This window comes from Salmo salar, chromosome 17, assembly GCF_965601325.2.
Source record: "Salmo salar chromosome 17, fSalSal1, whole genome shotgun sequence".
NCBI classification, from domain to species: domain Eukaryota; kingdom Metazoa; phylum Chordata; class Actinopteri; order Salmoniformes; family Salmonidae; genus Salmo; species Salmo salar.
The window spans coordinates 13,412,969-13,440,572 of NC_138307.1; the positions used below are offsets into that span (position 1 = coordinate 13,412,969).

A 27,604-nucleotide genomic window follows, 5' to 3' on the forward strand; every position below is an offset into this window, starting at 1 on the left:
GAAACGCGTTCTCTGGAGTGATGAATCACACTTCACCATCTGGCAGTCCGGACAAATCTGGGTTTGGCGGATGCCAGGAGAACACTACCTGCCCCAATGCAGCGCCAACTGTAAAGTTTGGTGGAAGAGGAAAAACCGTCTGGTTTTTTTTTTTCATGGTTCGGTTAGGCCCTTTAGTTCCAGTGAAGGGAAACCTTAACACTACAGCATACAATGGCATTCTAGACAATTCTGTGCTTCCAACTTTGTGGCACCAGTTTGGGGGAGGCCCTTCCCTGTTTCAGCATGACAATGTCCATACAGAAATGTTTTGTTGATCGGTGTGGAAGAAATTGACTGGCCTTGCCAGAGCCCTGACCTCAACCCCATCAAACACCTTTGGGATGAATTGGAACGCCGACTGCAAGCCAGGCCTAATCGCCCAACATCAGCGCCCGACATCACTAATGTTCTTGTTGGTGAATGATTGCAAGTCCCCGCAGCAATGTTCCAACATCTAGTGGAAAGCCTTCCCAGAAGAGTGGAGGCTGTTATAGCAGCAAACGGGGAGACCAACTCCATATTAATGCCCATGACTTTGCAATGAGATGTTCAACGAGCAGGTGTCCACATACTTTTGGTCATGTAGTGTACATAACTGTGCCACATATTAACCTAGTTTATAACATGCAGTTTACAGTACAGTCTGACTAGAGGAAGGGGAATAATTGATTGAAACAAACTGACTTTATTTGGCATGACAATTATGTAGGTTAGAGGTTTGCATACAGTAAACCTCTGACATCCAATGGCTTCGGGACTGTCTTGTGAAAATGTACAGCAAACCAGAGCATGTAGACCTAACTGTCTGCAGAATAGCATATGAGGACGTACGAGTCAGGAAAAAACTACAACCCCCTGGTTCTCCATCTTTCAAATCAGCACAGACGAGTTGGCTTTGCTTGGAATCATTAGACCAAGGATGTCCTCCATTTTGCATTACTAAACCGTAACATACACAGCCAGCCCGGGGCCCTCTTGCAGGACATCCATTCTATTCCATGCAGTGTGGTAATGGCTCATGCTCTGCCTGACTATAAATGGCAAAAGATAGCATAACGCCTATATGAGCATTTGATGTAAACGTTTTAATGCCTATATGAGCCTTTGATGTAAACGTTTTAATGCACCAATTACAAGCAACTCTGTAGTCTATCATTTGGTGAAATTTAGAAAGAGCAGTAAAGCGATTGAAAGCGAGTGACAAAAGCCTAAAAGTAAATCATTCTCTCCACATAGGCCCATGAAGCCATCTGTTCATGGAAGGAAGACGTTTGCTAGCAAGTTTTCCATTACCAACGGGGTCACATGACCAAAAGAAAACAGCATTGGTTTTTAAAGCCCTCTGTTCCACGGGGTTGGATCAGATGAACGGTTCTGCTTTTACGTTTGAACATCCAGACTACTACTGTTGATTCTCCTCAGTCAGGAGTCCAGACTACCCTGTTCCTGAGAGGTAAGAGAATAGACACAGGCGGGAGGGACACCGCAGCCCCTGTGAACCACCCTGCTGAACAAGCTTTCCAGTTGTTTTCAAGCTGCTCTGCTACAGTGTTGCTAGCCTGACTGTTTGAAAGAAGGGGTTAAACACAGGCCAGGCCTCCCAATGGAGAGGAGGGTACGGGGAAGAGAGGCAGGTCACCAATAGTGGGTCAGACTCATCCTCAAAATCCGAGAGAAGGAACCCACTAAATTCTCCAAAAAGGTCCATTTCAACAATTACTTTAAACAGTCACCATGATCATTTTCACAGAGAAACATGACACCAAGAAACAGATGGTTGAGAGAGGGGGAAAGCCTGCTGTGTAACACATGATATTTTACTTCACCAAATGGTCTATGAAGCGAGGCCTAGTCTGGATCAGCAGGCAGCAGTAGTCTATTCCCTTCTCTCCACAGCAGGATGTGATGTAGGACATGTGCTGTACTTTAACAACACTCATAGCAACACTGGTCTGCAAACCCAGTTGCCATTTACTTCTAAACCCATCTAGAATATTCATGGAAAATAAGATTTTTTTTTCTTCGCCCAATTTAGAAACAACTGATTGTACAGGCCTAGCCTGGGTAGAAGAAGAGAAACAGAGGAGTTTGGGCGAATGGAGTGGTGCATGGATTGGTGTGGTGCAAGCTACCATCCATATTTCACCAAAGATGTTTTTACAAGCAATAATACACAGAGGGACATCATGATCTTTACCAATCCAACCAGGGATTATAGGGGTGCAATGACAGAAACATCCTGATGAGACATCTTGACGTGAATCTAATCCATCACACAGGCATGACATCTGGATCATTTCAATGATCAATGCCAAAACTGCGTCAATGTAACGTTAGCTACCTAGTGTCAGAAATCAGTGTCGAAGATTAGGCCACAGATTCATTAAATAATATATATATATATTGGAACAAACCTTGTATACTTGTCCATAGGTGCCATTTCCGACCACTTCCACCAATTCAAAAATCCCTGCTGGATCCTGAAACGAGTAAAAAAATATTAAAAAAATTACACAACCATAATATTTTTTTTGAAAATGATTTGGAATAATTGTTGCAAAGATAGGACCTAGATTAAAGCAGCTGTTGCGCCCTGGTCTCCACAACATGCCAAATGCATTTCGAACAAAGGAAAGCCAGGCAGCACGACAGCTTTCTCTCGATCCGAATAATAAATAAATAAGCCTCCCAGCAATGGTAACCCCGAAAATGTATCCATATTTTATTGGGTAAAACGGTTTGCTTTGTTTTATATAACGTTAACTCACTGTAGTGGAATAGATTACATATGGGGGTAGCCTAATCTTTAAATAAAAGACACTGCCCTTGTCCACCACTCACCCGCAATGAAGCCAGGTCTATTTCGACCAGACTTTTAGCCGGAGAGTCGTTCGCCATCTTTTAAATATAAACCGATCCTTCCTTCGCGTTGTGGAATCTTTGATGTGGTATCATTTGCAGTGCCTCCTTGTAGAAAAATAGCTCCTCGAGTATTCCTCTTTGTGGTCCGCTACTGTTGTCGAGGACACTAGGCTAGTCCATGTTGAGGTGGCAGCTCGGCCCTTCGCTCGCTCCCTGGCTGGTGAGAACAGCACAAACACAGGAAGCCGGTCGGGAATCAGAGGGGCAGGGCCTTGATGCAATAACCGGGGACTGGGGGATTATTCAGTCAAGAAATAGAGATACCGAGCTATTTCTCTTCTTCTCTGTCTCATCTAGTCAACGGCCCCTCAAAAATAATAATAACAACTTTTCCCATGTGAAACGAAGGATGTCCGTGAAGAATAGGTGCGAGAGAAAAGGCGAGGCAGGCCTCTATCTCACAGAGTCACGAACATGCGCACTTGAGCCATCGGTGTCAATATTCGTGATCATGGGTGTGGCAAGGGAACGAGCCTGAGCGGAGTGTGCACTGAAACTTCATTATTTGTTATGTACTACCGCATTAGGTTACCTTCAATGAGAGGCGTTCATACATTTTCGTTTGAGCGCCATGTGCTGTCCCCCATAATAAATGTCTATATTTAGTTATTAGGAAATGCACAGCGGACACACGGCTGACTGTGTAATGTATTGGGTGAGTCTCGACCACTCATGTTAAAGCAGTACTTCAGGGTGATATTTCCCCTACCTGCTTCCTTTGCTCACTTCCCTTTTTCGTCATTACTGATATGTATGCAGCTGATCCTGTGTCAGTCAGTGGGCATCTGGCCAAAGCCCCACTGATGTTAACCTCATATTCAGACACCTTCATATGGTTGCCCCGTGCTTCATAACATCAGCGTGGTAAGTCACACATGGAACCTGTTCTTTCCTACTATAGATCATGTGATCTGTGTGTGTTCTATACAAAATGGCAAGCAACAATGTTCCTTGTGAAGGAGCTGGCCTTACCCCATACACATCAAGGAGTTAAAATAACTGGACAGATAAAAATAGTCAGAATTCAATAAATATTTATTAGGCTATAAAACAAATGGTTCAAGAGACCATGCTAAAGGGTTATTAAAACAACAAAAATCTTTCCTGCAGAGAATATAGCATGTCTACCTCTGCGAAGCATTATTTTCACACTATTCAAACAGACCCCCTTTCAAGACACAAACCAATTAAGATCAGGTTTGGCCAATTAGTAGGCGTGGCCAACACACTCAAATTGACAATTAACACACAAGTAACAAAATCATACATTTAAAAGGTATAAGTTACGATTAATTGAATGCAATAAAATGCAATTTTCACATTCCTGTAACCAAAAAATGTAGTGAGCAATTTCTGCAAATGGGTCTGTGATACAGGTTGGCAGCACCTTAACTGGGGAGGACGGGCTCGTGGTAATGGCTAGAACGGAAACAGTGGAACGGTATCAAATACATCAAACACATGGTTTGAAGCCATTCCATTGGTGCCCTTCCAGCCATTATTATGAGCTGTCCTCCACTCAGCAGCCTCCACTGGTCTGGGAGAATGAAGGCGTGTGTTTATCAAGAGGGTTTGGCTAATGAATCAATTGGGGGAGAATCCAGATCAGGTGATGACAGAGCACGGAGGTGACTCATTGTCTACAAATATGTGTCATTTCCGGTTCTGACTTCATAGTAACCCAAATTACTCACCTGACTGCATCTCCTAGATCTGACTGTGTGAGTGAGAGATACGTTAAGTCACAGACGCTTTTAATGTGGTGCCCACACAGAGTACACCCGTCCTTACAATTTGCAAAATGGCATATTTTGTGCCTTTGCCCAGGCCTCTTGACAACCTCTGTTTGTGGGGGGAGAGAGACCCACTGTGTGATTTTGGAATAGACTCATGTAGATAACTATGAAGGTGAGTGCCTGCATGCCTCAAAACAGCACAGTGGAAAGAAACACCACTTGGCCTCATTATTACTGTACAGCACGTCAAACTCCTTCCACAGAGTGCTGAGTGTCTGCAGCTTTTCGCTCCACCCTTGTACTTGACTGATGATTTAAGGTCACTAATTAGTAAAGAACTCCCCTCACCTGGTTGTCTAGGTCTTAATTGAAAGGAAAAAACAAAAACCCTTAGACACTCGGCCCTCCGTGGAATGAGTTTGACAGCCCTGCTGTACAGCAGCCAAAGATAAACATTCCCTTAAGGGACTTCAACCCGGGACAAAGACACCGTTTTTAAAACCAACTTCAGCTCCTGTGAGCAGTCTGGCTAGACCAGGAGAACACAGCAGTGTTGCTGGGAAAACAACATGGAGAGGCTGAAAACATTAGTTCCGATGTGCATCTGGGGAATTGAGCGAGTTGAAAAATCATTGGTTAATTAATCAAGATGGTTGACTAGCTATGAAGCCACTTAAAGACATGAGTTAGGCGTACTATATTTAAATTGAGCTTTGAATCATTTAACTAAACTCAAACTAGGCTGTTGAATGACAGGGGTGCTGTCCTACTGTCCATTGTTTTTATGACAGAGGATCTGTCCACCGCAAAAGAACATCTGTTCAAATGTAGGATTGTCTGCATCGATCCTCTTAGCTCACACATTTACTGCCACCCTGTGGATCTTTGGTGCTACTACAATGTCTGTTGTGCTGCTATTTTTCTCTTGCTCGCATCAAGCGCTCCCTCCTGCCACGATTACATTTACATTTACATTTTAGTCATTTAGCAGACGCTCTTATCCAGAGCGACTTACAGTAGATTACCAATATACACTAGAACATGTTGTTCCAGTAAGGGATGGTGTGCATTCTATTAATTATGTCCCATAGAAAAATGCTACATTTCTGTACATGAAAATTGGCTTCACATGACGAATGGTAGAAAAAAACATATTGCAAAAATAATTGAAGGCCTCATTTGTACACAGGTCAACAATAAAACAAGATAAACCTAATGTACCACACATAAACATGACTTAATGGAATTGACCCAAAGATATGTGCGCAAACCTGACACCCATTTATGTGTTTTGGCTGGGTGGGGCTAGTCCATCGATCCTTTTTGTAAGACTCAAGTAGAAACCATTCCTGAGATCATGAACAACACTGGTAAATCATCCCCACTGTTGAAACTATCTGAGGCTAGAGCTGAGGAAAATTGAGTTTCTCCCTTCTTCTCCAGGGCCCAGTTTTCCAAAAATGATCTATCTGGATTTCGTCTATCGGATAGGATTAAAATGCATAGAAATATAATTAATAGAACAGAAAAATAACTGACTTCAACGGGGACTCCTGTTCTATTCATATGCATTTTATCCTAGCCGATAGGCGAAATCCAGATTGTCAAAATCTAACTGGGCCCAGATGATTCTAAACTGATCACCTCCAGGGGGGCCACTACAGTGATGATGCTGCTGATGATGAAGATGGTCGCCGTGGTGGCGGGTGTTTGCGTGTGACAAGGCTGAGCACCCGGCGGGTGGTGCTGAGGCGCTCTCGGAGAGTGGTCATGGCCAGGATGCTTAGCTGGGCTCTCTTCTCCAGGGGCAGTACAGCCAGCAGCCACCAACACCATGCAGGACCACTGGCACTCCCCTGAGAACACAGAGGCAGAGTGTGGTAGGGTTAGAGAAGACAGGACAGAGAATTATTCCATATTACAACCAACAGTGTCTACTGCCAAGATGCCACTGTTTATTAGTTTAATCAGATTTTATGAAGGTGAATTCTTAGATGAACAGATACGGGGATTTAGATTTAGCTGGGTGGATCTATAGGGTCCAAGTTTCTCCTGACCAGGCAACGAAACCAGGAAGAACTCGGAACCCTAGTTCTACTGTACGCATCTGCTGACTGTTTCTTACCTGTAGGTCACAGTCTTTTTCGGGCAGTTGTCCAAAGTGGCTGACAATCTGGTTCTTCATGTTGTCTTTGAGGGAGGTGAACCAGGTCCTGGCCTGCTCGTACACACAGTCATGCAGCTTCTGCAGCTCCACCAGCTCCTCTCCATCCACCTTCTGGTCCTCCAGGTGCTCTATCTTGGCTGTGTTGTAGCCGTCACGGTGGCCGTGGCTCAGCACTCTGAAGCGGGACACTCCGACCGTGTCGACCACCGAGCGCCCGTCTGGTTGGAACTTCACGTCTTTCACCTCCAACATGCAGCCGTAGTCTGCGAAGCTGTGGCCAGGGAAACGCAGGGTATACAAATGTAGGATCTAATTTTGAGCCAGTTTGCTACAGCAGAAAAATAATTCTGCAGCAACTGGAAATGGGAATTATTATGTGGATTATAATTCATGGACACTTTTGTAGGGGTTGATAAAGTTTTTTGTTAGGGCAAATCAAGTTGAATTTACAAACTTTAGAAGCCTTTTTAAAACTCAAAATACACAAGTTTGCATTTCCCACTGTGCAGGGAAATTCTCTGCAACAAAAGAGTGATCAAATTAAGATCCTACATCTGTATTAGCCATTTGCTCACGTGAATCTGTTGGAGTGAAAGTGTGAGGGATAGGCTAGTGTAGTGGAGGTAGTTCACAGAGCTACACCTGTGTGGATGAGTAACTATACCAGAAACCTGTTAGCACTCAGATAAAGTGTCTAGAGTAGGCTTTAGTTCAGTGGGCTAACATGGTCTTGAATTGAGTCGCAAACACAGGTTTGCTACCCTTTTGGTTAAACTAGTGTCAAAGTGTTTTGATGGCTGTGTGGGCACAGGTGTAAAACCTCCACTCACCCTTTGATGTCGTCAGCAATGCACATTCCAAACTGCTTGGTTCCCGTCTCCATAGTGCGTCGGATCATCAGCCTATAACACGGCTCGAAGACTTGCAGGGGGCAGGGGATTGTGGGAAATGCCATGGTGCAGATGAAGATGGGCACTTCCTGGGTCAAGCTTCAGAGAGAATAAAACGTGGGTTAAACCACTAAATATGATATTCTGCCCAAATAATATTGTATCATAATGATGGATTCTAAAACATTGTCAGGCATTTTTCTTTTGAGAAGGGGTTAGGGGCTGAAATGTAATGAGGCCTGACTCACTTTGACAGCTCTGCCATTTCTTCCTGGTGCACCTTGCTCCTCTCAGCCAGCTCCTCAGACAGGTAGCGCTGCAGCACCTCCTCCATCAGCAGGGTCTTATGGTACCCTCTTGTGGCCAGGTACTGCAATTACAACAGGTTCAATTAGATAACAAGGGGAATTTGGGTCATAACTCATTTTTACCTCATGTTGTCTTTCAGTAATTGGTATTCATTTCCAATAGTAGTGAAGCCAGGTCTGTGTGGTGACTATTTACCTCTGTAATGTTCTCTTTACACAGGGGGCAGTTGGGGTTGTGGTCCAGACAGCGCTCAAGACACTTCATGCAGAATGTGTGTCCACAGGGGGTGGTGACTGGCTCGTAGAACAGCCTGGAGAAAACACATGGGGGGGGGGGGGGGGCAGGTTTTAATAACTACGTATGGAAAACTGGACCTACAGACAGGGTGAGTGTGTGTGTTTGACTTACCTCATACAAACAGAGCAGTCCATGTCAGCGCTATCCAGGAGCTGAGAGGGCACCTCTCTCCTCTCACTGCAACAAGCAGCAGGCATCTGGGATGAGCTTGACTCATCTGAACACAAGACTTAAACAAAGACATTTACATTATTGCTGAGGTTTCTATATGTTTATAATGGTTGCATTCACACAACACTAAGATACTTTGCAAGATTTTTGTTCACTAGTATTACTTTAAAAATCTACTTTTTGGCAACAATAAATAATTGCTAATTGGAATGGGAGGGGTTGGGTACCTTTTCTGGGCAGCTTGTTGGGGGGTGCAGAGCCTTGGGGCTCGTCTGAGAACTTCCTCTTTAGCCCAGGGGGGAGAGGTAAGGCAGCCACGACAGAAGCCAGGGTCTTGGAGTCCTCACATGAGGACTTGGTCTCTGCGCCAGTGTCAGACAAACTGTCTCTACGGCCAATAGGGGTTTGGCTCCATCTACGAGGGGTAGAATGGAGGGAGCCGAGGAGAAGGGAGGCCGGTTTGAGGTGGGAGGCGGGGCCTGTTTGGTGGTGGCGGAGTGATGACGTGGAGAGACCGTCTGTAGTAAACATGGAGAACATCTCACTCAGCATCTACAGGGGGAAAGAGACGTAAGACAGTGACTGGCAGTTATCGGAGTTAATCGGGCACACAAGTAGTTGCGTAACTGGTTCGGTGAACTATCTAATTCAATTTAATACAACTTCAACGGTATAGAAACACAGCGGAGTAGCTTAACTTCTGCGTTTCCAGCTTGACTGACGTCCAGTCTGGCTTCAAAGCCAGACAGTAGAAGTATTCTTGCAGGGCCTCTTCATTATAGCCGGCTTTGTTCAGAGCCAGGGCCTTCACGTAGTGAGCCTGAGAACACAACACCCAAGTACCACAGTATCTTCAGGTTAACTTACACAAAAACATTTGGGTAAATGTGTTAATGTAAGGAAACAGTTGCGTGTTCCCTTACCTTGGGAGAGAGGGGCGTTAGTCGACACATAGCTTCTCCATCCTGTACGGCCTGTCTGAAGTTGCTCATCTCCATGTGTAGCTCTGCCCGTCGGCCCAGCAGCCTACACATAGAAGGGGCTGTGAGGAAAGAACATGATACAAACATTAGTTAAGAGTCAGATTCAGCTTAAGTTATTCACATATCTCCAGCACTCTCCATTTCTCGTGTTCAGTACCTTAAAACCAGTATAAAACCAGGCTGTATGGGTTTGAAGACAGCAAATTATTAGTTTGTCATTGATATGTCATTACTTGACAGCTTTACCTGTATTCATAACCCTTTTACAACCCCCTTAAAAGGTTAATGTGTTTATATTTAACCTATAAACAATTACGCAAATGATGATAAGCTGTATGTAGGGCAGAATATTATTTCATAAGATCCAGGTCATATCTAACTAATTCTGGGCTAGGTTATGAGTTGAAGCAGTTCCACTATTCCTGCCCTCTTTCGGTCCTCAGAACATTGCATACCTCTATCCTATTACCGTGCGCGCTGAGGCCTGATGGGTAGAGATTAGAGGAGTGTCACTTCGACGCCCTGTCATTAAATGTTGCGTGTGGGTCAAGACAAAAAATGTCTGTGTCTAACACCACAAAGCACCTGTCTATGCAATGCCTGACTTATTTGGAAAGCCTACCACAGCTACCGATGCATGAAATAATAAAGTAGAAGCTACCTTCTGCCTCCTCTGATCCCTAGACTAGAGTTCCCTCAAACTCCACAGGCATTTCTCTACAAACCAGGTCAGCCCAAATCATGATTCTTCTGGCTGTGCTATTATGACAAAAGTGCATGGCTTTACTTACACAACTCATGCCTTAGCTGAACTTGTCATCATGGTGCGATGATGCGGATATATTCCAACCTCTATCTGGTATAGTTTGTGTTATGAACATGGCGCATGTGGTAATGCACTTATCCCATAACCACCGTTTCCCCTCACCCAATCGCTACACTGGTGGCAGCGATAGGATTATCCCTGCAGACTGGGGCTGTTCCCCTTCAATCAGTGATGTCAATAACATGGCCATGACCCTATGCACTTCACAGAAGTGGCTTACAGGCTTTTATTTCAATGTGCACAGAAAGAGCATGAGAATAGAATGATGATGCAATGTTAAAGGGACAGTCTTCACTCGCTACATTAATTTTTGGACTTAAAATGTATGTTATGTACCCATTGATTCTTAGAATATAACTTAAAATGGCTCATGACCTTTGTTCAACAGTTATCTATCAGAACCCAAAATGTTAGCTTGTTTAACTGCAATGTTAGTTCTATGAATTGGAGTGGTTACATTTCTCCAGCCCCATCCCTCAGCGTTTTACTAAAAGTGTCGCTGAATACGCTTTGTCTCAACTGCGGATTTCCCCTTTACTCTACCTTTTTCAAGAGCGTTGTTGTATTTTTCAAGAGCGTTGATAAAGCCGCGTTCGTTCCGCATTCTATCCCCTTCAAGCCAGCATCTTCTTGCTTCACTCTCTGCGCAAAACCATTTACCCAACAGGCCACTGAGTATTATATTCACTTTAAAACAGATTGGTTTTAATTCTCTACTTGTTTCGTTCAGTTTGTAACGACATAATTCACATTCTTTGATACCGTCATCCTCAATGCATGGTTTACAGAATGTATGGCCGCATTCCAAAGTTGTTGGCTCGATTAACAAGCACTTGCAAAGCCGACATGAGAACAGGTCCAACGAATGCTCATCCTCGGAAACCCCATCGGAGTCTGTGCATTCTTTTAGGCATTCTTTTACGCGCAGAGTGTGCGCAATACAGTCCACGAGAGACCCTAGTTCGTTTGGTCGTAACCTGTCCAAGTTGGCGGCGGTGCAGTATGAATCCAGAGCGTCCGCTATCCGCCCTGCCCGGCTGAGAGCGTCCGCTTTCAGGAGGCAGAGGCTCCGGTCCGGGTGTCGGAGATCCGCCAGCTGGGAGCTATAGATGTCAGCAAGGAGGTTGAAGTCCCCAGCACCGAAGGCTTCCCGTGCAACTGACAGCATTTCTGGACTCAACACCGCAGCAGCAGTATTGTCGTGGATAAAATAATCCAAGTGGTTTTCCAAACGAACATCCATATCAGTGAAGTCTATAACATCTATGTGTGAATTTTTTTTAAATAAAATTAATGAATGAATTGGTCGATAAAAACAGACCGAGAATTGACTTCGTCCAATCACTGGTTGCTTTTTTTATGTAACCTGCTACACTGAAAGTTTGTATAACCTCCCGAATTAGGATACACGCGATTGGAGAGAAATTCTAAATGCATATTGAGCTTCAAATTAATCAACGCATAATAAATAAACACGCACAAACCGTCAACCTAATTTTACTGTGACCTAGGTGAATGCGCTGCGTTTGGTAATGGCATGTGACTTCAAGGGAGCGCTCCCATTGGTGTGTTGTGTTTTTTTTTCGTGTGTTATATGGTTCGTTTTGTAACGGACAGGAGGTTGTGTAAGTGAACATTAATGATGAATGGAAAAGGTCCGTTTCTTGAAGATTATGACATGGATACTTATAACTAAGATAAAGAGCCGAGGCGTATAATGCAAATGGTCTATATTTGTCCAAAGTAGCTAACAAAGCCTTGATCAAGATGATTTTTAAAAATTATGTAAGCATTTTTTTTTTTATTGTATTTTTTTAACATACACAATAAATAGTGGGTCACTGAAAGATTATAGACTAAACATAATGGTTATTTATTTATCAGACGTCATTATTCATGAAAAAATGCATTTTGTTATTGATAAGCTAATGAGAGTTACTGCGTTTGTCAAAGCTAAACTCAAATCAAATGTTATTGGTCACATGCACATATTTAGCATATGTTATTGCGGGTGCAGCGAAATACTTGTGTTCCCAGCTCCAACAGTGCAGCAGTATCCAACAATTCACACAAATCTAAAAGTAAAAGAACGGAATTAAAAAATATATATAGATATTAGGGCGAGCAATGTCGGAGTGGCATTGACTAAAATAAAGTAGAACACAGTATATAGTTATGAAACGAGTAAAACAGTATGTCAACATTATTCAAGTGACCAGTGAGTCCATGTCTATGTACAAGGTGCGGGGTTGAGTAACCTGCTAGTAGCCGGCTAGTTAAAGGGAAATCTGTTAGAACACCAGTGTCTACAAAACGTACGTACACTGACATCCCAACACACACACACAGCACGCGCACACCTGCATACTGACGCCACACACCCATTCACACTCCACATACGCAGCTGCTACTGTCTATTATCTACCCCTACCTATATATACATAGCTACCTCAATTACCTCGCACCCCTACACATCGACTCGGTACTGGTACTCCCTGTATATAGCCATGTTACTTTTACTCGTTATTGTTATTCACTGTGTATTTATTCCTTGTGTCACTATTTCTATATATAGGTATGTTTTTATCTTTATGTTAACTCTGCATTGCTGGAAAAGGACTCGCGCAATACGGAAGTGGACAGATGACTTGCCTAGTTAAATAAAGGTTAAATAAAAAATGTAAATGACGCGGCTGCTACGCTACAGGACTGTTTTGCTAGCACAGACTGGAATATGTTCAGGGATTCTAGTTAAATAAAATGTTTAAAAAATAAATAATAATAATCATCCGATGGTGTTGAGGAGTTCTTGACATTTTCCGGATTGACTGACCTTCATGTCTTAAATGAATGATGGACTGTCGTTTCTCTTTGATTATTTGAGCTGTTCTTGCCATAATATGGACTTGGTCTTTTACCAAATAGGACTATCTTCTGTATACCACACCTACCTTGCCACAACACATCTACTATTCTACAATGTAGGAAAAAGTACAAATAAAGAAAAACCCTGGAATTAGTAGGTGTGTCCATACTTTTGACTGGTACTGTAGGTCCTGGATGGCAGGAAGCTTGGCCCCAGTGAGGTACTGGGCCGTAGACACTACCCTCTGTGGCGTCTTACGGTCAGATGCCGAGCAGTTGCCATACCAGGCGGTGATGTAACTGGTCAGGATGCTCTCGATGGTGCAGCTGTAGAACTTTGAGGATCTCTGGACCCATGCCAAATCTTTTCAGTCTCCTGAGGGGGAAAGGTGTTGTTGTTCCCCTTTTCACAACTGTCTTGGTGTGCTTGGACCATGATAGTTTGTTGGTGATGTGGACACCAAGGAACTTTAAACTCTCTACCCGTTCACTTCAGCCCTGTCGATCTTAATGGTGGCATGTTAGGCCGTCCTTTTCCTGTAGTCCAGGATCAGCTCCTTTGTCTTGATCACATTGAGGGAGAGGTTGTTGTCTCTGACCTCCTCCCTATAGGCCATCTCATCGTTGTCGGTGATCAGGCCTACCACTGTTGTGTCGTCAGCAAACTTAATGGTGTTGGAGTCATGCTTGGGTGAACAGGGAGTACAGAAGGGGACTAAGGATCAGCGTGGCAGATGTTGTTACCTAACCTTACCACCTGGGGTCGGCCCGTCAGGAAGTCCAGGATCCAGTTGTAGAGGGAGGTGTTTAGTCCCAGGGTCCTTAGCTTAGTGATGAGCTTTGGGGGCACTATGGTGTTGAACGCTGAGCTGTAGTCAATGAACAGCATTCTCACATAGGTGTTCCTTTTGTCCAGGTGAGAAAGGGCAGTGTGGAGTGTGATTGAGATTGCGTTATCTGTGGATCTGTTGGGGCGGTATGCGAATTGGAGTGGGTCTAGGGTTTCCGGCATGATGGTGTCTATGTGAGCCATGATCAGCCTTTCAAAGCACTTCATGGCTAACCAACGTGAGTGCTACGGGGCGGTAACCATTTAGGCAGGTTACCTTCGCTTTCTTGGGCACAGGGATTATGGTGGTCTGTTTGAAACATGTAGGTATTACAGACTCGGTCAGGGAGAGTTTGAAAATGTCAGTGAAGACACTTGCCAGTTGGTCTGAGCATGCTTTGAGTACATCTCTTGGTAATCCGTCTGACCCCGCGGCTTTGTGAATGTTGACCTGTTTAAAGGTCTTGCTCACATCGGCTATAGAGAGCTTGGTCACACAGTCATCCGGAACAGCTGGTGCTCTCATGCATGCTTCAGTGTTGCTTGCCTCGAAGCAAGCATAAAAGGAATTTCACTTGTCTGGTAGGCTCACGTCACTGGGCAGCTCGCGGCTGGGTTTCCCTATGTATTCCGTAATATTTTTCAAGCCCTGCCACATCCGACGAGCATCAGAGCCAGTGTTGTAGGATTCAATCTTAGTCCTATAGTGACGCTTTGCCTGTTTGATGGTTCGTCTGATGGCATAGCGGGATTTCTTATAATCCTGTCCTGCTCCTTGAAAGCTCCTTTTCCCCCCTCTAGTTGCACATATGACATGCTGGTAGAAATTAGGTAAAACTGATTTAATTTGCCTGCATTATAATCCCCAGCCACTAGGAGTGCCGCTACTGGATGAGCATTTTCTTGTTGACTTATGGCCTTATACAGCTCGTTGAGTGCAATCTTAGTGCCAGCATCAGTTTGTGGTGGTAAATAGATGGCTAAGAATAATATAGACAGTAGATTGTGTGGTCTACAGCTTATCATGAGGTATTCTACCTCAGGCAAGCAATACTTTGAGACTTTTTAATATTAGACAACGCACACCAGCAGTTATTGACAAATAGACACACACCCCCGGCCCTCGTCTTACAAGAAGTAGCTGCTCTGTCCGGCCGATGCACGGTGAAGCCAGCCAGGTCTATATTATCTGTCGTCGTTCAGCCACGTCTCGGTGAAACATAAGATATTACAGTTTTTAATGTCACGTTGGTAGGATAGCCTTAATCGTAGATCGTCCAGTTTGTTTTCCAATGATTGCACGTTGGCCAATAATACAGACGGTAGTGGTGGTTTACCAACTCGTCTGCAAATTTTTACAAGGCAATCTGCCCTCCGAGGCAATATTACCGTAAAGAGTGTGATTTGCGACGATGAAGCATAATATGAAACGATAGAAAAACGTCTATCGTCACACGATATATACTGCTCAAAAAAATAAAGGGAACACTTAAACAACACAATGTAACTCCAAGTCAATCACACTTCTGTGAAATCAACCTGTCCACTTAGGAAGCAACACTGATTGACAATAAATTGTACATACTGTTGTGCAAATGGAATAGACAACAGGTGGAAATTATAGGCAATTAGCAAGACACCCCCAATAAAGGAGTGGTTCTGCAGGTGGTAACCACAGACCACTTCACAGTTCCTATGCTTCCTGGCTGATGTTTTGGTCACTTTTGAATGCTGGCGGTGCTTTCACTCTAGTGGTAGCATGAGACGGAGTCTACAACCCACACAAGTGGCTCAGGTAGTGCAGCTCATCCAGGATGGCACATCAATGCGAGCTGCGGCAAGAAGGTTTGCTGTGTCTATCAGCGTAGTGTCCAGAGCATGGAGGCGCTACCAGGAGACAGGCCAGTACATCAGGAGACATGGAGGAGGCCGTAGGAGGGCAACAACCCAGCAGCAGGACCGCTACCTCCGCCTTTGTGCAAGGAGGAGCAGGAGGAGCACTGCCAGAGCCCTGCAAAATGACCTCCAGCAGGCCACAAAAGTGTATGTGTCTGCTCAAACGGTCAGAAACAGACTCCATGAGGGTGGTATGAGGGCCCGACGTCCACAGGTGGGGGTTGTGCTTACAGCCCAACACCGTGCAGGACGTTTGGCATTTGCCAGAGAACACCAAGATTGGCAAATTCGCCACTGGCGCCCTGTGCTCTTCACAGATGAAAGCAGGTTCACACTGAGCACATGTGACAGACGTGACAGTCTGGAGACGCCGTGGAGAACGTTCTGCTGCCTGCAACATCCTCCAGCATGACCGGTTTGGCGGTGGGTCAGTCATGGTGTGGGGTGGCATTTCTTTGGGGGGGGCCGCACAGCCCTCCATGTGCTCGCCAGAGGTAGCCTAACTGCCATTAGGTACCGAGATGAGATCCTCAGACCCCTTGTGAGACCATATGCTGGTGCGGTTGGCCCTGGCTTCCTCCTAATGCAAGACAATGCTAGACCTCATGTGGCTGGAGTGTGTCAGCAGTTCCTGCAAGAGGAAGGCATTGATGCTATGGACTGGCCCGCCCGTTCCCCAGACCTGAATCCAATTGAGCCCATCTGGGACATCATGTCTCGCTCTATCCACCAACGCCACGTTGCACCACAGACTGTCCAGGAGTTGGCGGATGCTTTAGTCCAGGTTTGGGAGGAGATCCCTCAGGAGACCATCCGCCACCTCATCAGGAGCATGCCCAGGCGTTGTAGGGAGGTCATACAGGCACGTGGAGGCCACACACACTACTGAGCCTCATTTTGACTTGTTTTAAGGACATTACATCAAAGTTGGATCAGCCTGTAGTGTGGTTTTCCACTTTAATTTTGAGTGGGACTCCAAATCCAGACCTCCATGGGTTGATAAATTGGATTTCCATTGATTATTTTTGTGTGATTTTGTTGTCAGCACATTCAACTATGTAAAGAAAAAAGTATTTAATGAGATTATTTCATTCATTCAGATCTAGGATGTGTTATTTTAGTGTTCCCTTTATTTTTTTGAGCAGTGTATATCGTCATATCGCCCAGCCCTATGGATTAGTGCTATCTGGGATCCTTGGGACGTCCCTACCCTTAACTAACCATAACCATTTAAAATGTCAACTTTAAAATGGGGTAGGGATGTCCCAAAACCTCTGGGTTGCAAGGACCTATTTATCAGGGTGCAAAAATTATTCTCGTCCCTGGGTGGGCTCGAACCACCAACCTTTAGATTAACAGTCTAACGCGCTAGCCGATTGCGCCACAGAGACGGTTCCACCATACTTATGTGACCGTTATCAAGAATGTCACCGTACCTGTGCCAGACCAATTCTTCTGTGCATTCTGTTGGACTCGGGGTGCTTTTCAATGCTAAATGACTTCCTTTGCTACACATGCACTGCTCTAAGAAGACCAGTAACACTCTTTGCAGCACGCATCCAATTTCAGACGATGCAGATTTTTAAGATGTTTTATACTGACACGTTTCAACGTCTCTGTGGCGCAATCGGCTAGCGCGTTAGACTGTTAATCTAAAGGTTGGTGGTTCGAGCCCACCCAGGGACGACTTCTTTTAGGTCTCCTTGAACGTCTGGTTCCTAGAAATATAACGAAAAAAGCAGTGACAACATGCTGGAGATTCATCAACGCTTTTGCAAACCTGTTTCCCTAATCATATATACTGGTACTTTACTGCCATGAGAATTAGTGCTGTTTCCTCTACCATAATCTCAGCGCCCAGAACAGAGAGCGCCGGGAGACTAACGTCTGCCATAAATCCTGTGAAAGTACTCTCAATTATACTTTCATTTGAGTAAAATACATGTTACACAAATTCCATGTACACTTCCTGTGAAAGTACTCTCAATTATACTTTCATTTGAGTAAAATACATGTTACACAAATTCCATGTACACTTCCTCTCCACTGCTGTCCATATAAAAATGATGTGCGCCCAACGTGGGGCTCGAACCCACGACCCTGAGATTAAGAGTCTCATGCTCTACCGACTGAGCTAGCCGGGCACTGAGAAGCACATCATTTCTCAGAGCCTAAAACGTATCGCCACATTAGTGATTCCTACCTCAATAATAAAATAAGAGTTTGGATGGAGCCTGACCACAAAGAGAGAGCTAGTTGGGACAAAAGACTGGACAACATAACACAGAAGGTTGGTGGCACCTTAAATGGGGAGGACGGCTCGTGGTAATGGCTGGAGCGGAATCGGTGGAATGGTATCAAATAGATCAAACACACGATTTCCACGTGTTTGATGCCATTCCATTGGCTCCGCCCTCAGTAGCCTCCACTGATCCCAATTTCAACTACTCTACCACTGTCAAACACAGAGGCACACACAAAGTGATGATTCTCCATAAACATTATTCAAAATAAAATTTTGTAAATTCTATAAAAAACACATCTCAACCGTAAAATTACAATAAAAGATGTCTGCCCCGTGTGAGGCTCGAACTCACGACCTTCAGATTATGAGACTGACGCGCTGCCTACTGCGCCAACGAGGCCTGAAGACCGTATGTAAATAACTTGATTTTTAAAGACAAGTATTTATATGGTACTGTAAATATATGTTTTAATAAGCTGTTACAAACCATAAACATAGCCCTTCTAAAACGGACGTTCCTCTCCCATTCAAGTAACAAGTAAAACTTGCAGTAGCCCCCAGTGGTAACAGAGAAGCACAGCAAGGATGGACCATAGAGATAGAGGACTCATCATTGTGTCTGTCCCATTGGGACTGGGCAACTCCAGTCCTCGGGAGCCTGATTGGTGTCACACCTTTTCTCTATCCCTAGTAAACACAGCTGATTAATCACATTGCATTCTAAACTGAAGATCATGATTAGGTGATTATTGGAGTCAGTTGTGTTAGCTGGGGCAGGGTCAAAACTGTGACACCAATCAGGCCCCAGAGGACTGGAATTGCACAATGCAGGGCAGCACCGTTTATATCTGGGTTGCATCCGGTTTATACAGACCAACATCGCATCATCACGTCATCCAAAAACACAGCAGACACTGGATGAATATAAAAATAGTTAATATCTTTGCCTGAAAGTGACGGGGGAAAAAAACATTTGGCCTCAGCGACAATTATTTTAATCATTCAATGGATGGTTTGTTTATAAAGGTGATGACTAAAGTGTTATTATTCTGAATTTTCAAATCTGACTTCTCTATGTGGCCTTCTATGGAATTTGGCTTTCTGGGCCGGGCGTCACTTAAACTGCAATACTGACATAAAATTATTTGAGCAATAGAAACCCTTAGGCAGCGCCATTGTGGCCATCTCCATTTTGAAGTAGTCCATTTTCTTCTTCTACTACTTCTATGAGCTGGTAAATAAACTAAAAAGGGTGCATACAGCCACCTGGAGTGTGCCATTTGAATTGGTATAAAGTCGAGGTTGCCGTTTTACTGCCACCTGCAGTTATGGAATGTTTGCACACGAGTATAATTAATTGGATTATCCCTCCGAATTACCCAAATGGAATTATGTCTTCCTTGACCCATAGGAAGCCCCACCCAGTTGACTACTTCAAAATGGTGAAAGTCTCAATGGCACCGTCCATGCTAAAACGAGCTTTTGGGCACTAGAGTCCTCTACAATTCTCTATGGGATAGACAATGGAGGGACAATACAATGTAAATTAATGGTGCAGTGGTGGGCCACAAAACATATAAACCGCATGGCTTACCATTTATACTGCCTTGAGTGAGAGTCGCTGATGCCTAACAGAACACAGCCTTGACTTCTCTCGCCAAGGCAAAACTGTCAATATGAGCAGAAAAAGAGACAGAATACTGTCTGTAATAAACCAAAAACATCTCTGAAATGTGAGCCTAAATAAATATATGCCTACATATTTTACATACAATCAATGTCCATTTCCATGAGACTCAGAACGAGTAACAGTTGGCCCATGCATGCTTTTTGGTGCAGGTGAATTGGTGCATGTTGATGTATCTGCACCATTTCAAAGAAACAAACATACTCCCCTACTTTTACAAAAACACATTTTTCTTACTACCAGGAGGCAAATATGCAGAAGCCAGCTGTGCTGTTTTTCCTGAATTCAACCTTACCTGTTAAACCGATGTCACTCGTCTGAAAATTATACGGCACGTGATAAGCATAATTTAACTACTTTTATGAGGGGACACAAGACTCCAACACCCCTGGAGAGAAAATGCTATCGCCCGAACAGGGACTTGAACCCTGGACCCTCAGATTAAAAGTCTGATGCTCTACCGACTGAGCTATCCGGGCTCTGTTCTTTGTAAGGGGACCCGCTATTATACATTATCAGTGCTAGAAATTAAAGTCTAAATTTATCAGAAATAATAACCAATCAAAACACTGGAATTAACTGCTCCTTTCAGCAGATGGGTGGGACTGGAGGACAGGAGTCAGTGTTGAGTGGGAGTGACCTGTCACCTGGTGGTGTAGTCTTACCTGGTCTGGCTGGTCAGTTACATCTGGTTTTTGTAGCCACCTTTTGCCTTGACAACTTTGCACACTCTTGGCATTCTCTGGACCAGCTTCATGATGTAGTCACCTGGAAATCTGTCCTTTGGTCTGATAAATCCAAATTTGAGATTTTTGGTTCCAACCGCAGTGTCTTTGTGAGACACAGAGTAGGTGAATGGATTATCTCTGATCGCGTGATTCCCACCATGAAGCACGGAGGAGGAGATGTGATGGTGTGAGGATGCTTTGCTGATGACACTGTCAGTTATTTATTTAGAATTCAAGGCACACTTAACCAGCATGGCAACCACAGCATTCTGCAGCGATACGTCATCCCATCTGGTTTGCACTTAGTGGGACTATCATTTGTTTTTCAACAGGACAATGACCCAAAACAAGAGATATTTGACCAAGAAGGAGAGTGAATACCTGGCCTCCACAATCACTCGACCTCAACCCAATTGCAACTTAATACTAGGAAGGTGTCCTTAATGTTTTGTACACTGTGTATATTTATATTCTGGTCTCTGACATGGCTCGTTCTGATATTTCTTCATTTTTTTATGGGACTACACATGTATTGTTTTTTTACTAAGTATAACTGCACTGTTGGAGCTAGAAACAAGCATTTCGCTGCACCTGAAATAACATCTGCACATCTGTGTATGCGACCAATAAACTTTGATTTGAAGATTGTTGCAACACCATAAACAGAACAAAACAGCCCAGTGGTTCTCAATCCTGGTCCTGGGGACCCAAAAGGGTGCACTTTTTTTTGTTGTTGCTCTAGCACTGCACACCTGATTCAAATTATCAAAGCCTGATGAGGAGTGGATGATTTGAATCAAGAGTGTGTAGTGCTAGGGCAAAAACGAATATGTACACCCATATGGATCACCAGGACCAGGTTGAGAACCACTGCTAAAGCCCTTCTCAAAATGGTCATGGCTAGACATCTTTTGTCAAATTAAGTAAAAAAGTTTAGTTTTGTATTTTAGCTAACCCTAACCCTTTTCTTAACCTTAACCTAATTATCATAACCTGCTACATTAATTATCCTAACCTGCTGACTAAATTGTCCTAACCCGCTACAAAAAGTGAAATCTGAAGTTAATTTGACAAAAGCTGGAACCCTTCTAGCCGTGACCTAAAATAGACGTTCCACTCCCATTCAAGTAAAACTTGCAGTGAACCCCAGTGGCAACAGAGGGCGCACATGAAGTAAGGACGGAATGGATGGTCAATGCAATGCAGATTTCAACCGTGCAGTACTGGGCCACAAAACATGAAAACTGCATGGCTTACCATTACCGCCTTGAGCGTGAGTTGCTAATGCCGTAGGCTACACAACCAGCCTATACTCGCCTTCTCTATCCAAGGCCAATCTGTCAATATGATCAGAAAGATTCATATTAGAATAAGGTCTCTAGTAAAATAGAAAACTCCTTGGGGAAAAAACAGATTGTGAGCCTAAATAAAAATGGGCAAATATGCACAAGCCAGCTGTGCTGTTTTCCCCCTGCATTCAAGACTGAGTCCTTGTCTAGGCCTGCAACTCAGTTCATGAATTAATTTCTTGTACATACAAAAAAATATATTGGCTACTATATGATGTATCCGCTTATTATCCGTGTGTAATAGCAGATCGCTTAACCGAGCATAGCCGACTCAGAATCATAGTCCCAACACGAGGTCAGCCATTGGCCTACTAACGTTACTTGTCGTTCATCTGACAAGAAACCCCTTAAAACCCCATTGGTATGGGATGTTCTTCATATTTAAAGTATGCAAAAGTATGTATCAACAAATGTATACATTTTAGAGCCGAGGACGAATTACATCTCTTTTTTTCCAATGCACACCCCTGGAAAGAAAATGGTGTCGCCCAAACAGGGATGTTGGAAAATTGTACGGCACGTGATTTGCGTAATTGAACCACCTTCATTGGTTATACGATTCTAACACCCCTGGAGAGAAAATGGTATCGCCCGAACAGGGACTTGAACCCTGGACCCTCAGATTAAAAGTCTGATGCTCTACCGACTGAGCTATCCGGGCTCTTATAAAGTGAACTGCCATTATATATCATAACCAACGATAGAAACTCTCAGAAATTATAACGGACACAAATACTGGAACTGCCTGCTCCTTTTAGCACTTTGATGAGCGGGACAGGAGTCAATGTTGACACTGATGTGTGGGACAGGACAGGAGTCATTGTTGAGTGGGAGTAGCCTGCCACCTGGTGGTGTAGTCTTGACTGGTCAATTGTTTTGTGGGATACTTGTGAAGAAGGGAAAGTTGTTGACGATAGATTAACCGGTAAACACTATATCGATATCAGACTTTTATTATGATTGCTAAATACTGTTCAATTTAGACACTTGCACCCCAATCCCACCTTCCCCAAAACACTTGTAAATATTGGACTATAAATTGTGCCTTCCTGTATTAGGGTGGCTTGGGGTTAAACGCCCGCTTCTGTAATTCTCACACAAACCACTTTATGTCTCCCAAAAGTGTTCGACACTTTCCCTGGATGCCACTAGTGTTGCTCAACTAAAAATGCCATCTGTCTCATCTCAACTTTTAAGTCACTCAAACAAAACGATTTTGAGGTGCATTGTTCAAATATTTTGTCATTTAGAAAAAGTTATGTACCTTTTTATATATACCAGTAGGGGAGCCTAAATATAAATAGTCCACTTGATTAGAGATAATCTTTTTTATCTGTTTTTTTATTTTAAGTGAGTATGTTTGGGGCAAAATGCCCCCAAGACAATCGATGCAAGTCAATGGTACCTACTGTATATATTAGCATTTACCAAATCATTTCCAAATCATCTATAAGTAACTTATTTGAGTTACACAATCAATTTTGAGATATTTTAGGATTACTTGGACAGGAATGGTGAAAATATAAAGATGGGCCATACGTCAAAACCTCATCATAAAATAGGTTTCCATCCAATTTGGTGATAGATTTTCATGTGAATATTCCCACCAGCATTTTCCCACCAGAGATGTGTTTCCATCATATTGACTTGTTGCAGATAAAAGGTTATGCATGATGACATTGTGCACATAAAATACCTTTTGCGGTTAAATTGCCATGTACCGAATAACAAACACAAATTAAATGGGCTTCCATCGCATTTTCAATTCTACTGATGTTTTTCTCACACTGGTATTGGCATGTGCGCAGGGTTTCCCAAACTCTGTCCTAGGGCCTCCCCTGGGTGCGCGTTTTTTTTTTCTCAAAGCACTCACGGTACTGCTGATTCAAATAACCAACTCGTCATCAAGCTATGATTATTTGAATCAGCTGTGTAGTGCTAGGGGAAAAAACAAAACCTGCACCCGGGGGGGGTCCAGGATCAGTTTGGGAAACCCTGCTCTAGGCAACAGTGCTATCAGCGCGCTGTTAGCTAGAGCACATATACAGCCTACATCAGGGATGGGCAACTCCAGTCCTTTTGGGGCACTGTAAAGTCCATGGAGAATAAGAGCACCTCCTCCCAGCTGCACTGAGGCTAGGAAACACTGTCACCACAGATAAATCTAAAATAATCGATAATTTCAAAAAGCATTTTTCTACGGCTGGCCATGCTTTTCACCTGGCTACCCCTACCCCGGCGAACAGCTCTGCACCCCCCGCTTCTCCTTCACCCAAATCCAGACAGTGATGTTCTGAAAGAGCTGCAAAATCTGGATCCCTACAAAGCAGCTGGGCTAGACAATCTGGACCCTCTGTTTCTAAAATTATCCTCCGAAATTGTTGCAACCCCTATTACTAGCCTGTTAAACCTCTCTTTCGTATCGTCTGAGATCCCCAAAGATTGGAAAGCTGTCGCGGTCATCCCCCTCTTCAAAGGGGGAGACACTCTAGACCCAAACTGTTATAGACCTACAGTTGAAGTCGGAAGTTTACATACACTTAGGTTGGAGTCATTAAAACTCATTTTTCAACCACTCCACATATTTCTTGTTAACAAACTAGAGTTTTGGCAAGTCAGTTAGGACTTCTACTTTGTGCATGACACAAGTAATTTTTCCAACAATTGTTTATAGACAGATTATTTCACTTATAATTATCTGTATCACAATTGCAGTGGGTCAGAAGTTTACATACACTACATACACGCTTGGAAAATTCCAGAAAATTATGTCATGGCTTTAGAAGCTTCTGATAGGCTAATTGACATAATTTGAGTCAATTGAAGGTGTACCTGTGGATGTATTTCAAGGCCTACCTTCAAACTCAGTGCCTCTTTGCTTGACATCATGGGAAAATCAAAAGAAATCAGCCAAGACCTCAGAAATAAATTGTAGCACAAGTCTGGTTCATCCTTGGGAGCAATTTCCAAATGCCTGAAGGTACCACGTTCATCTGTACAAACAATAGTACGCAAGTAAAAACACCATGGGACCACGCAGCCGTCATACCGCTCAGGAAGGAGACGCGTTCTGTCTCTTAGAGATGAGCGTACTTTGGTGAGAAAAGTGCAAATCAACCCCAGAACAACAGCAAAGGACCTTGTGAAGATGCTGGAGGAAACAGGTACAAAAGTATCTATATCCACAGTAAAACAAGTCCTATATCGACATAACCTGAAAGGACGCTCTGCAAGGAAGAAGCCACTGCTCCAAAACCGCAATAAAAAAGCCAGACTACAGTTTGCAACTACACATGGGGACAAAGATCGTACTATTTGGAGAAATGTCCTCTGGTTTGATGAAACAAAAATAGAACTGTTTGGCCATAATGACCATCGTTATATTTGGAGGAAAAAGGGGGAGGCTTACAAGCCGAAGAACACCATCCCAACCGTGAAGCACGGGGGTGGCAGCATCATGTTGTGGGGGTGCTTTGGTGCATGAGGGACTGGTGCACCTCATAAAATAGATGGCATCATGAGGATGGGAAATGATGTGGATATATTGAAGCAACATCTCAAGACATCAGTCAGGAAGTTAAAGCTTGGTCACAAATGGGTCTTCCAAATGGACAATGACCCCAAGCATGCTTCCAAAGTTGTGGCAAAATGGCTTAAGGACAAAATGGCTTAAGTTAAACAATTTAAAGGCAATGCTACCAAATACTAATTGGGTGTATGTAAACTTATGACCCACTGGGAATGCGATGAAAGAAATATAAGCTGAAATAAATAATTCTCTCTACTATTATTCTGACATTTCACATTCTTTAAATTAAGTGGTGATCCTAACTGACTTAAGACAGGGAATTTTTACTAGGATTATATGTCAGGCATTGTGAAAAACTGAGTTTAAGTATATTTGGCTAGGGTGTATGTAAACTTTCGACTTCAACTCTATATCCATCCTGCCCTACCTTTCTAAAATCTTCGAAAGCCAAGTTAACAAACAGATCACTGACCATTTCGAATCCCACCATACCTACTCCACTATGCAATCTGGTTTCCAAGCTGGTAATGGGTGCACCTCAGCCACGCTCAAGGTCCTAAATGATATCATAACCTCCATCGATAAAAGACAGTACTATGCAGCCGTATTCATCGACCTGGCTAAGGCTTTCGACTCTGTCAATCACCGCATTCTTATCGACAGACTCAATAGCCTTGGTTTCTCAAATGACTGTCTCTCCTGGTTCACTAACTACTTCTCAGACAGAGTTCAGTGTGTCAAATCAGAGGGCCTGTTGTCCGGACCACTGGCAGTCTCTATGGGGGTGCCACAGGGTTCAATTCTCGGGCCGACTCTTTTCTCTGTATATATCAATGATGTCGCTCTTGCTGCTGGTGATTCTCTGATCCACCTCTACGCAAACAACACCATTCTGTATACATCTGGCCCTTCTTTGGATACTTTGTTAACAAACCTCCAAATGAGCTTCAATGCCATACAACACTCCTTCCGTGGCCTGCCCGCACCCGCCTGCCCGACTAGCATCACTACTCTGGACGGTTCTGACATAGAATATGTGGACAACTACAAATACCTAGGTGTCTGGTTAGACTGTAAACTCTCCTTCCAGACTCAAAATAAGTATCTCCAATCCAAAATTATATTTCGAATCGGCTTCCTATTTCGCAACAAAGCCATCTTCACTCATGTTGCCAAACATACCTTCGTAAAACTGACTATCCTACCGATTCTTGACCTCGGCGATGTTATTTACAAAATAGCCTCCAACACTCTATTCAGCAAATTGGATGTAGTCTATCACAGTGCCATCCGTTTTGTCACCAAAGCCCCATATACTACCCACCACTGCGACCTGTATGCTCTCGTTGGCTGGCCCTCGTTACATATTCGTCGCCAAACCAACTGGCCCCAGGCCATCTATAAGTCTTTGCTAGGTAAAGCCCTGCCTTATCTCAGCTCACTGGTCACCATAGCAGCACCCACCCGTAGCACGCAATCCAGCAGGTATATTTCACTGGTCATCCCCAAAGCCAACACCTCTTTTGGCCGCCTTTCCTTCCAGTTCTCTGCTGCCAATGACTGGAACGAATTTCAAAAATCACTGAAGCTGGATACATATCTCCCTCTCTAACTTTAAGCATCAGCTGTCAGAGCAGCTTACCGATCACTGTACCTGTACACAGCCCATCTATAAATAGCACACCCAACTACCTCATCCCCATATTATTTATTTGTTATTTTTTGCTCTTTTGCACCCCCAGTATCCCTACTTGCACATCGTTATCTGCACATCTATCACTCCAGTGTTAATGCTAAATTGTAATTATTTCGCCTCTATGGCCAATTTATTGCCTTACTTACCTAATCTTACTACATTTGCACACACTGTACATAGACTTTGACTGTACGTTTGTTTATCCCGTGTGTAACTCTGTGTTGTTGTTTTTGTCGTACTGCTTTGCTTTATCTTGGCCAGGTCGCAGTTGTAAATGAGAGTCGCAGTTGTAAACCTGGTTAAATAAAAGTGAAATTAAAAAAATACAAAAAATTGATTGGTGTCACACTTTTGCTTTAGCCCCAGCTAACACACCTGACTCCAATAATCACCTAATCATGATCTTCAGTTTAGAATGCAATTAGTTAATCAGCTGT

The 27,604-nt window shown here is 43.6% G+C and overlaps 2 protein-coding genes and 6 non-coding genes across 18 annotated transcripts in view; 1 reads left to right on the top strand and 7 right to left on the bottom strand.

Annotated features, from left to right (window-relative positions):
• LOC106575325 (mitogen-activated protein kinase kinase kinase kinase 4) overlaps positions 1-3,394 on the bottom strand; it is a 50,966-nt gene extending 47,572 nt beyond the window's left edge. For 10 of the 11 annotated variants that reach the window (XM_014151803.3, XM_045698925.2, XM_082963468.1 and 7 more), the window contains exons 1-2: positions 2,884-3,394; positions 2,457-2,522 (exon numbers count right to left, since the gene is read on the bottom strand). In XM_014151803.3, the coding sequence (XP_014007278.2) occupies positions 2,457-2,522; positions 2,884-2,940 (123 nt within the window). In that variant the 5' untranslated portion in view covers positions 2,941-3,394. The remainder of the gene's footprint in view (positions 1-2,456; positions 2,523-2,883) is intronic. The other variant, XM_082963467.1, reaches the window with a different exon arrangement.
• Positions 3,395-3,981: 587 nt separating this feature from the next.
• On the bottom strand, positions 3,982-11,872 carry LOC106575327 (LON peptidase N-terminal domain and RING finger protein 2). Its single transcript, XM_082963469.1, has 9 exons — positions 10,887-11,872; positions 9,458-9,576; positions 8,762-9,354; positions 8,475-8,592; positions 8,262-8,376; positions 8,006-8,127; positions 7,698-7,856; positions 6,826-7,138; positions 3,982-6,556 (listed from the first exon to the last, which is right to left on the bottom strand). Exons 3-9 carry the CDS (start codon positions 9,084-9,086, stop codon positions 6,359-6,361), a joined length of 1,350 nt encoding a protein of 449 aa, XP_082819595.1. The 5' UTR covers positions 9,087-9,354; positions 9,458-9,576; positions 10,887-11,872; the 3' UTR covers positions 3,982-6,358.
• A 5,378-nt stretch (positions 11,873-17,250) lies between these two features.
• On the bottom strand, positions 17,251-17,324 carry trnan-guu (transfer RNA asparagine (anticodon GUU)). The gene has a single exon. It is a non-coding gene; the product is annotated as a tRNA-Asn (tRNA).
• A 221-nt stretch (positions 17,325-17,545) lies between these two features.
• On the top strand, positions 17,546-17,619 carry trnan-guu (transfer RNA asparagine (anticodon GUU)). The gene has a single exon. It is a non-coding gene; the product is annotated as a tRNA-Asn (tRNA).
• Positions 17,620-18,004: 385 nt separating this feature from the next.
• trnak-cuu (transfer RNA lysine (anticodon CUU)) lies at positions 18,005-18,077 on the bottom strand. The gene has a single exon. It is a non-coding gene; the product is annotated as a tRNA-Lys (tRNA).
• Positions 18,078-18,505: 428 nt separating this feature from the next.
• Positions 18,506-18,578, bottom strand: trnam-cau (transfer RNA methionine (anticodon CAU)). The gene has a single exon. It is a non-coding gene; the product is annotated as a tRNA-Met (tRNA).
• A 1,693-nt stretch (positions 18,579-20,271) lies between these two features.
• Positions 20,272-20,344, bottom strand: trnak-uuu (transfer RNA lysine (anticodon UUU)). The gene has a single exon. It is a non-coding gene; the product is annotated as a tRNA-Lys (tRNA).
• Positions 20,345-22,530: 2,186 nt separating this feature from the next.
• On the bottom strand, positions 22,531-22,603 carry trnak-uuu (transfer RNA lysine (anticodon UUU)). The gene has a single exon. It is a non-coding gene; the product is annotated as a tRNA-Lys (tRNA).
• Between the last annotated feature and the right edge of the window lie 5,001 nt (positions 22,604-27,604).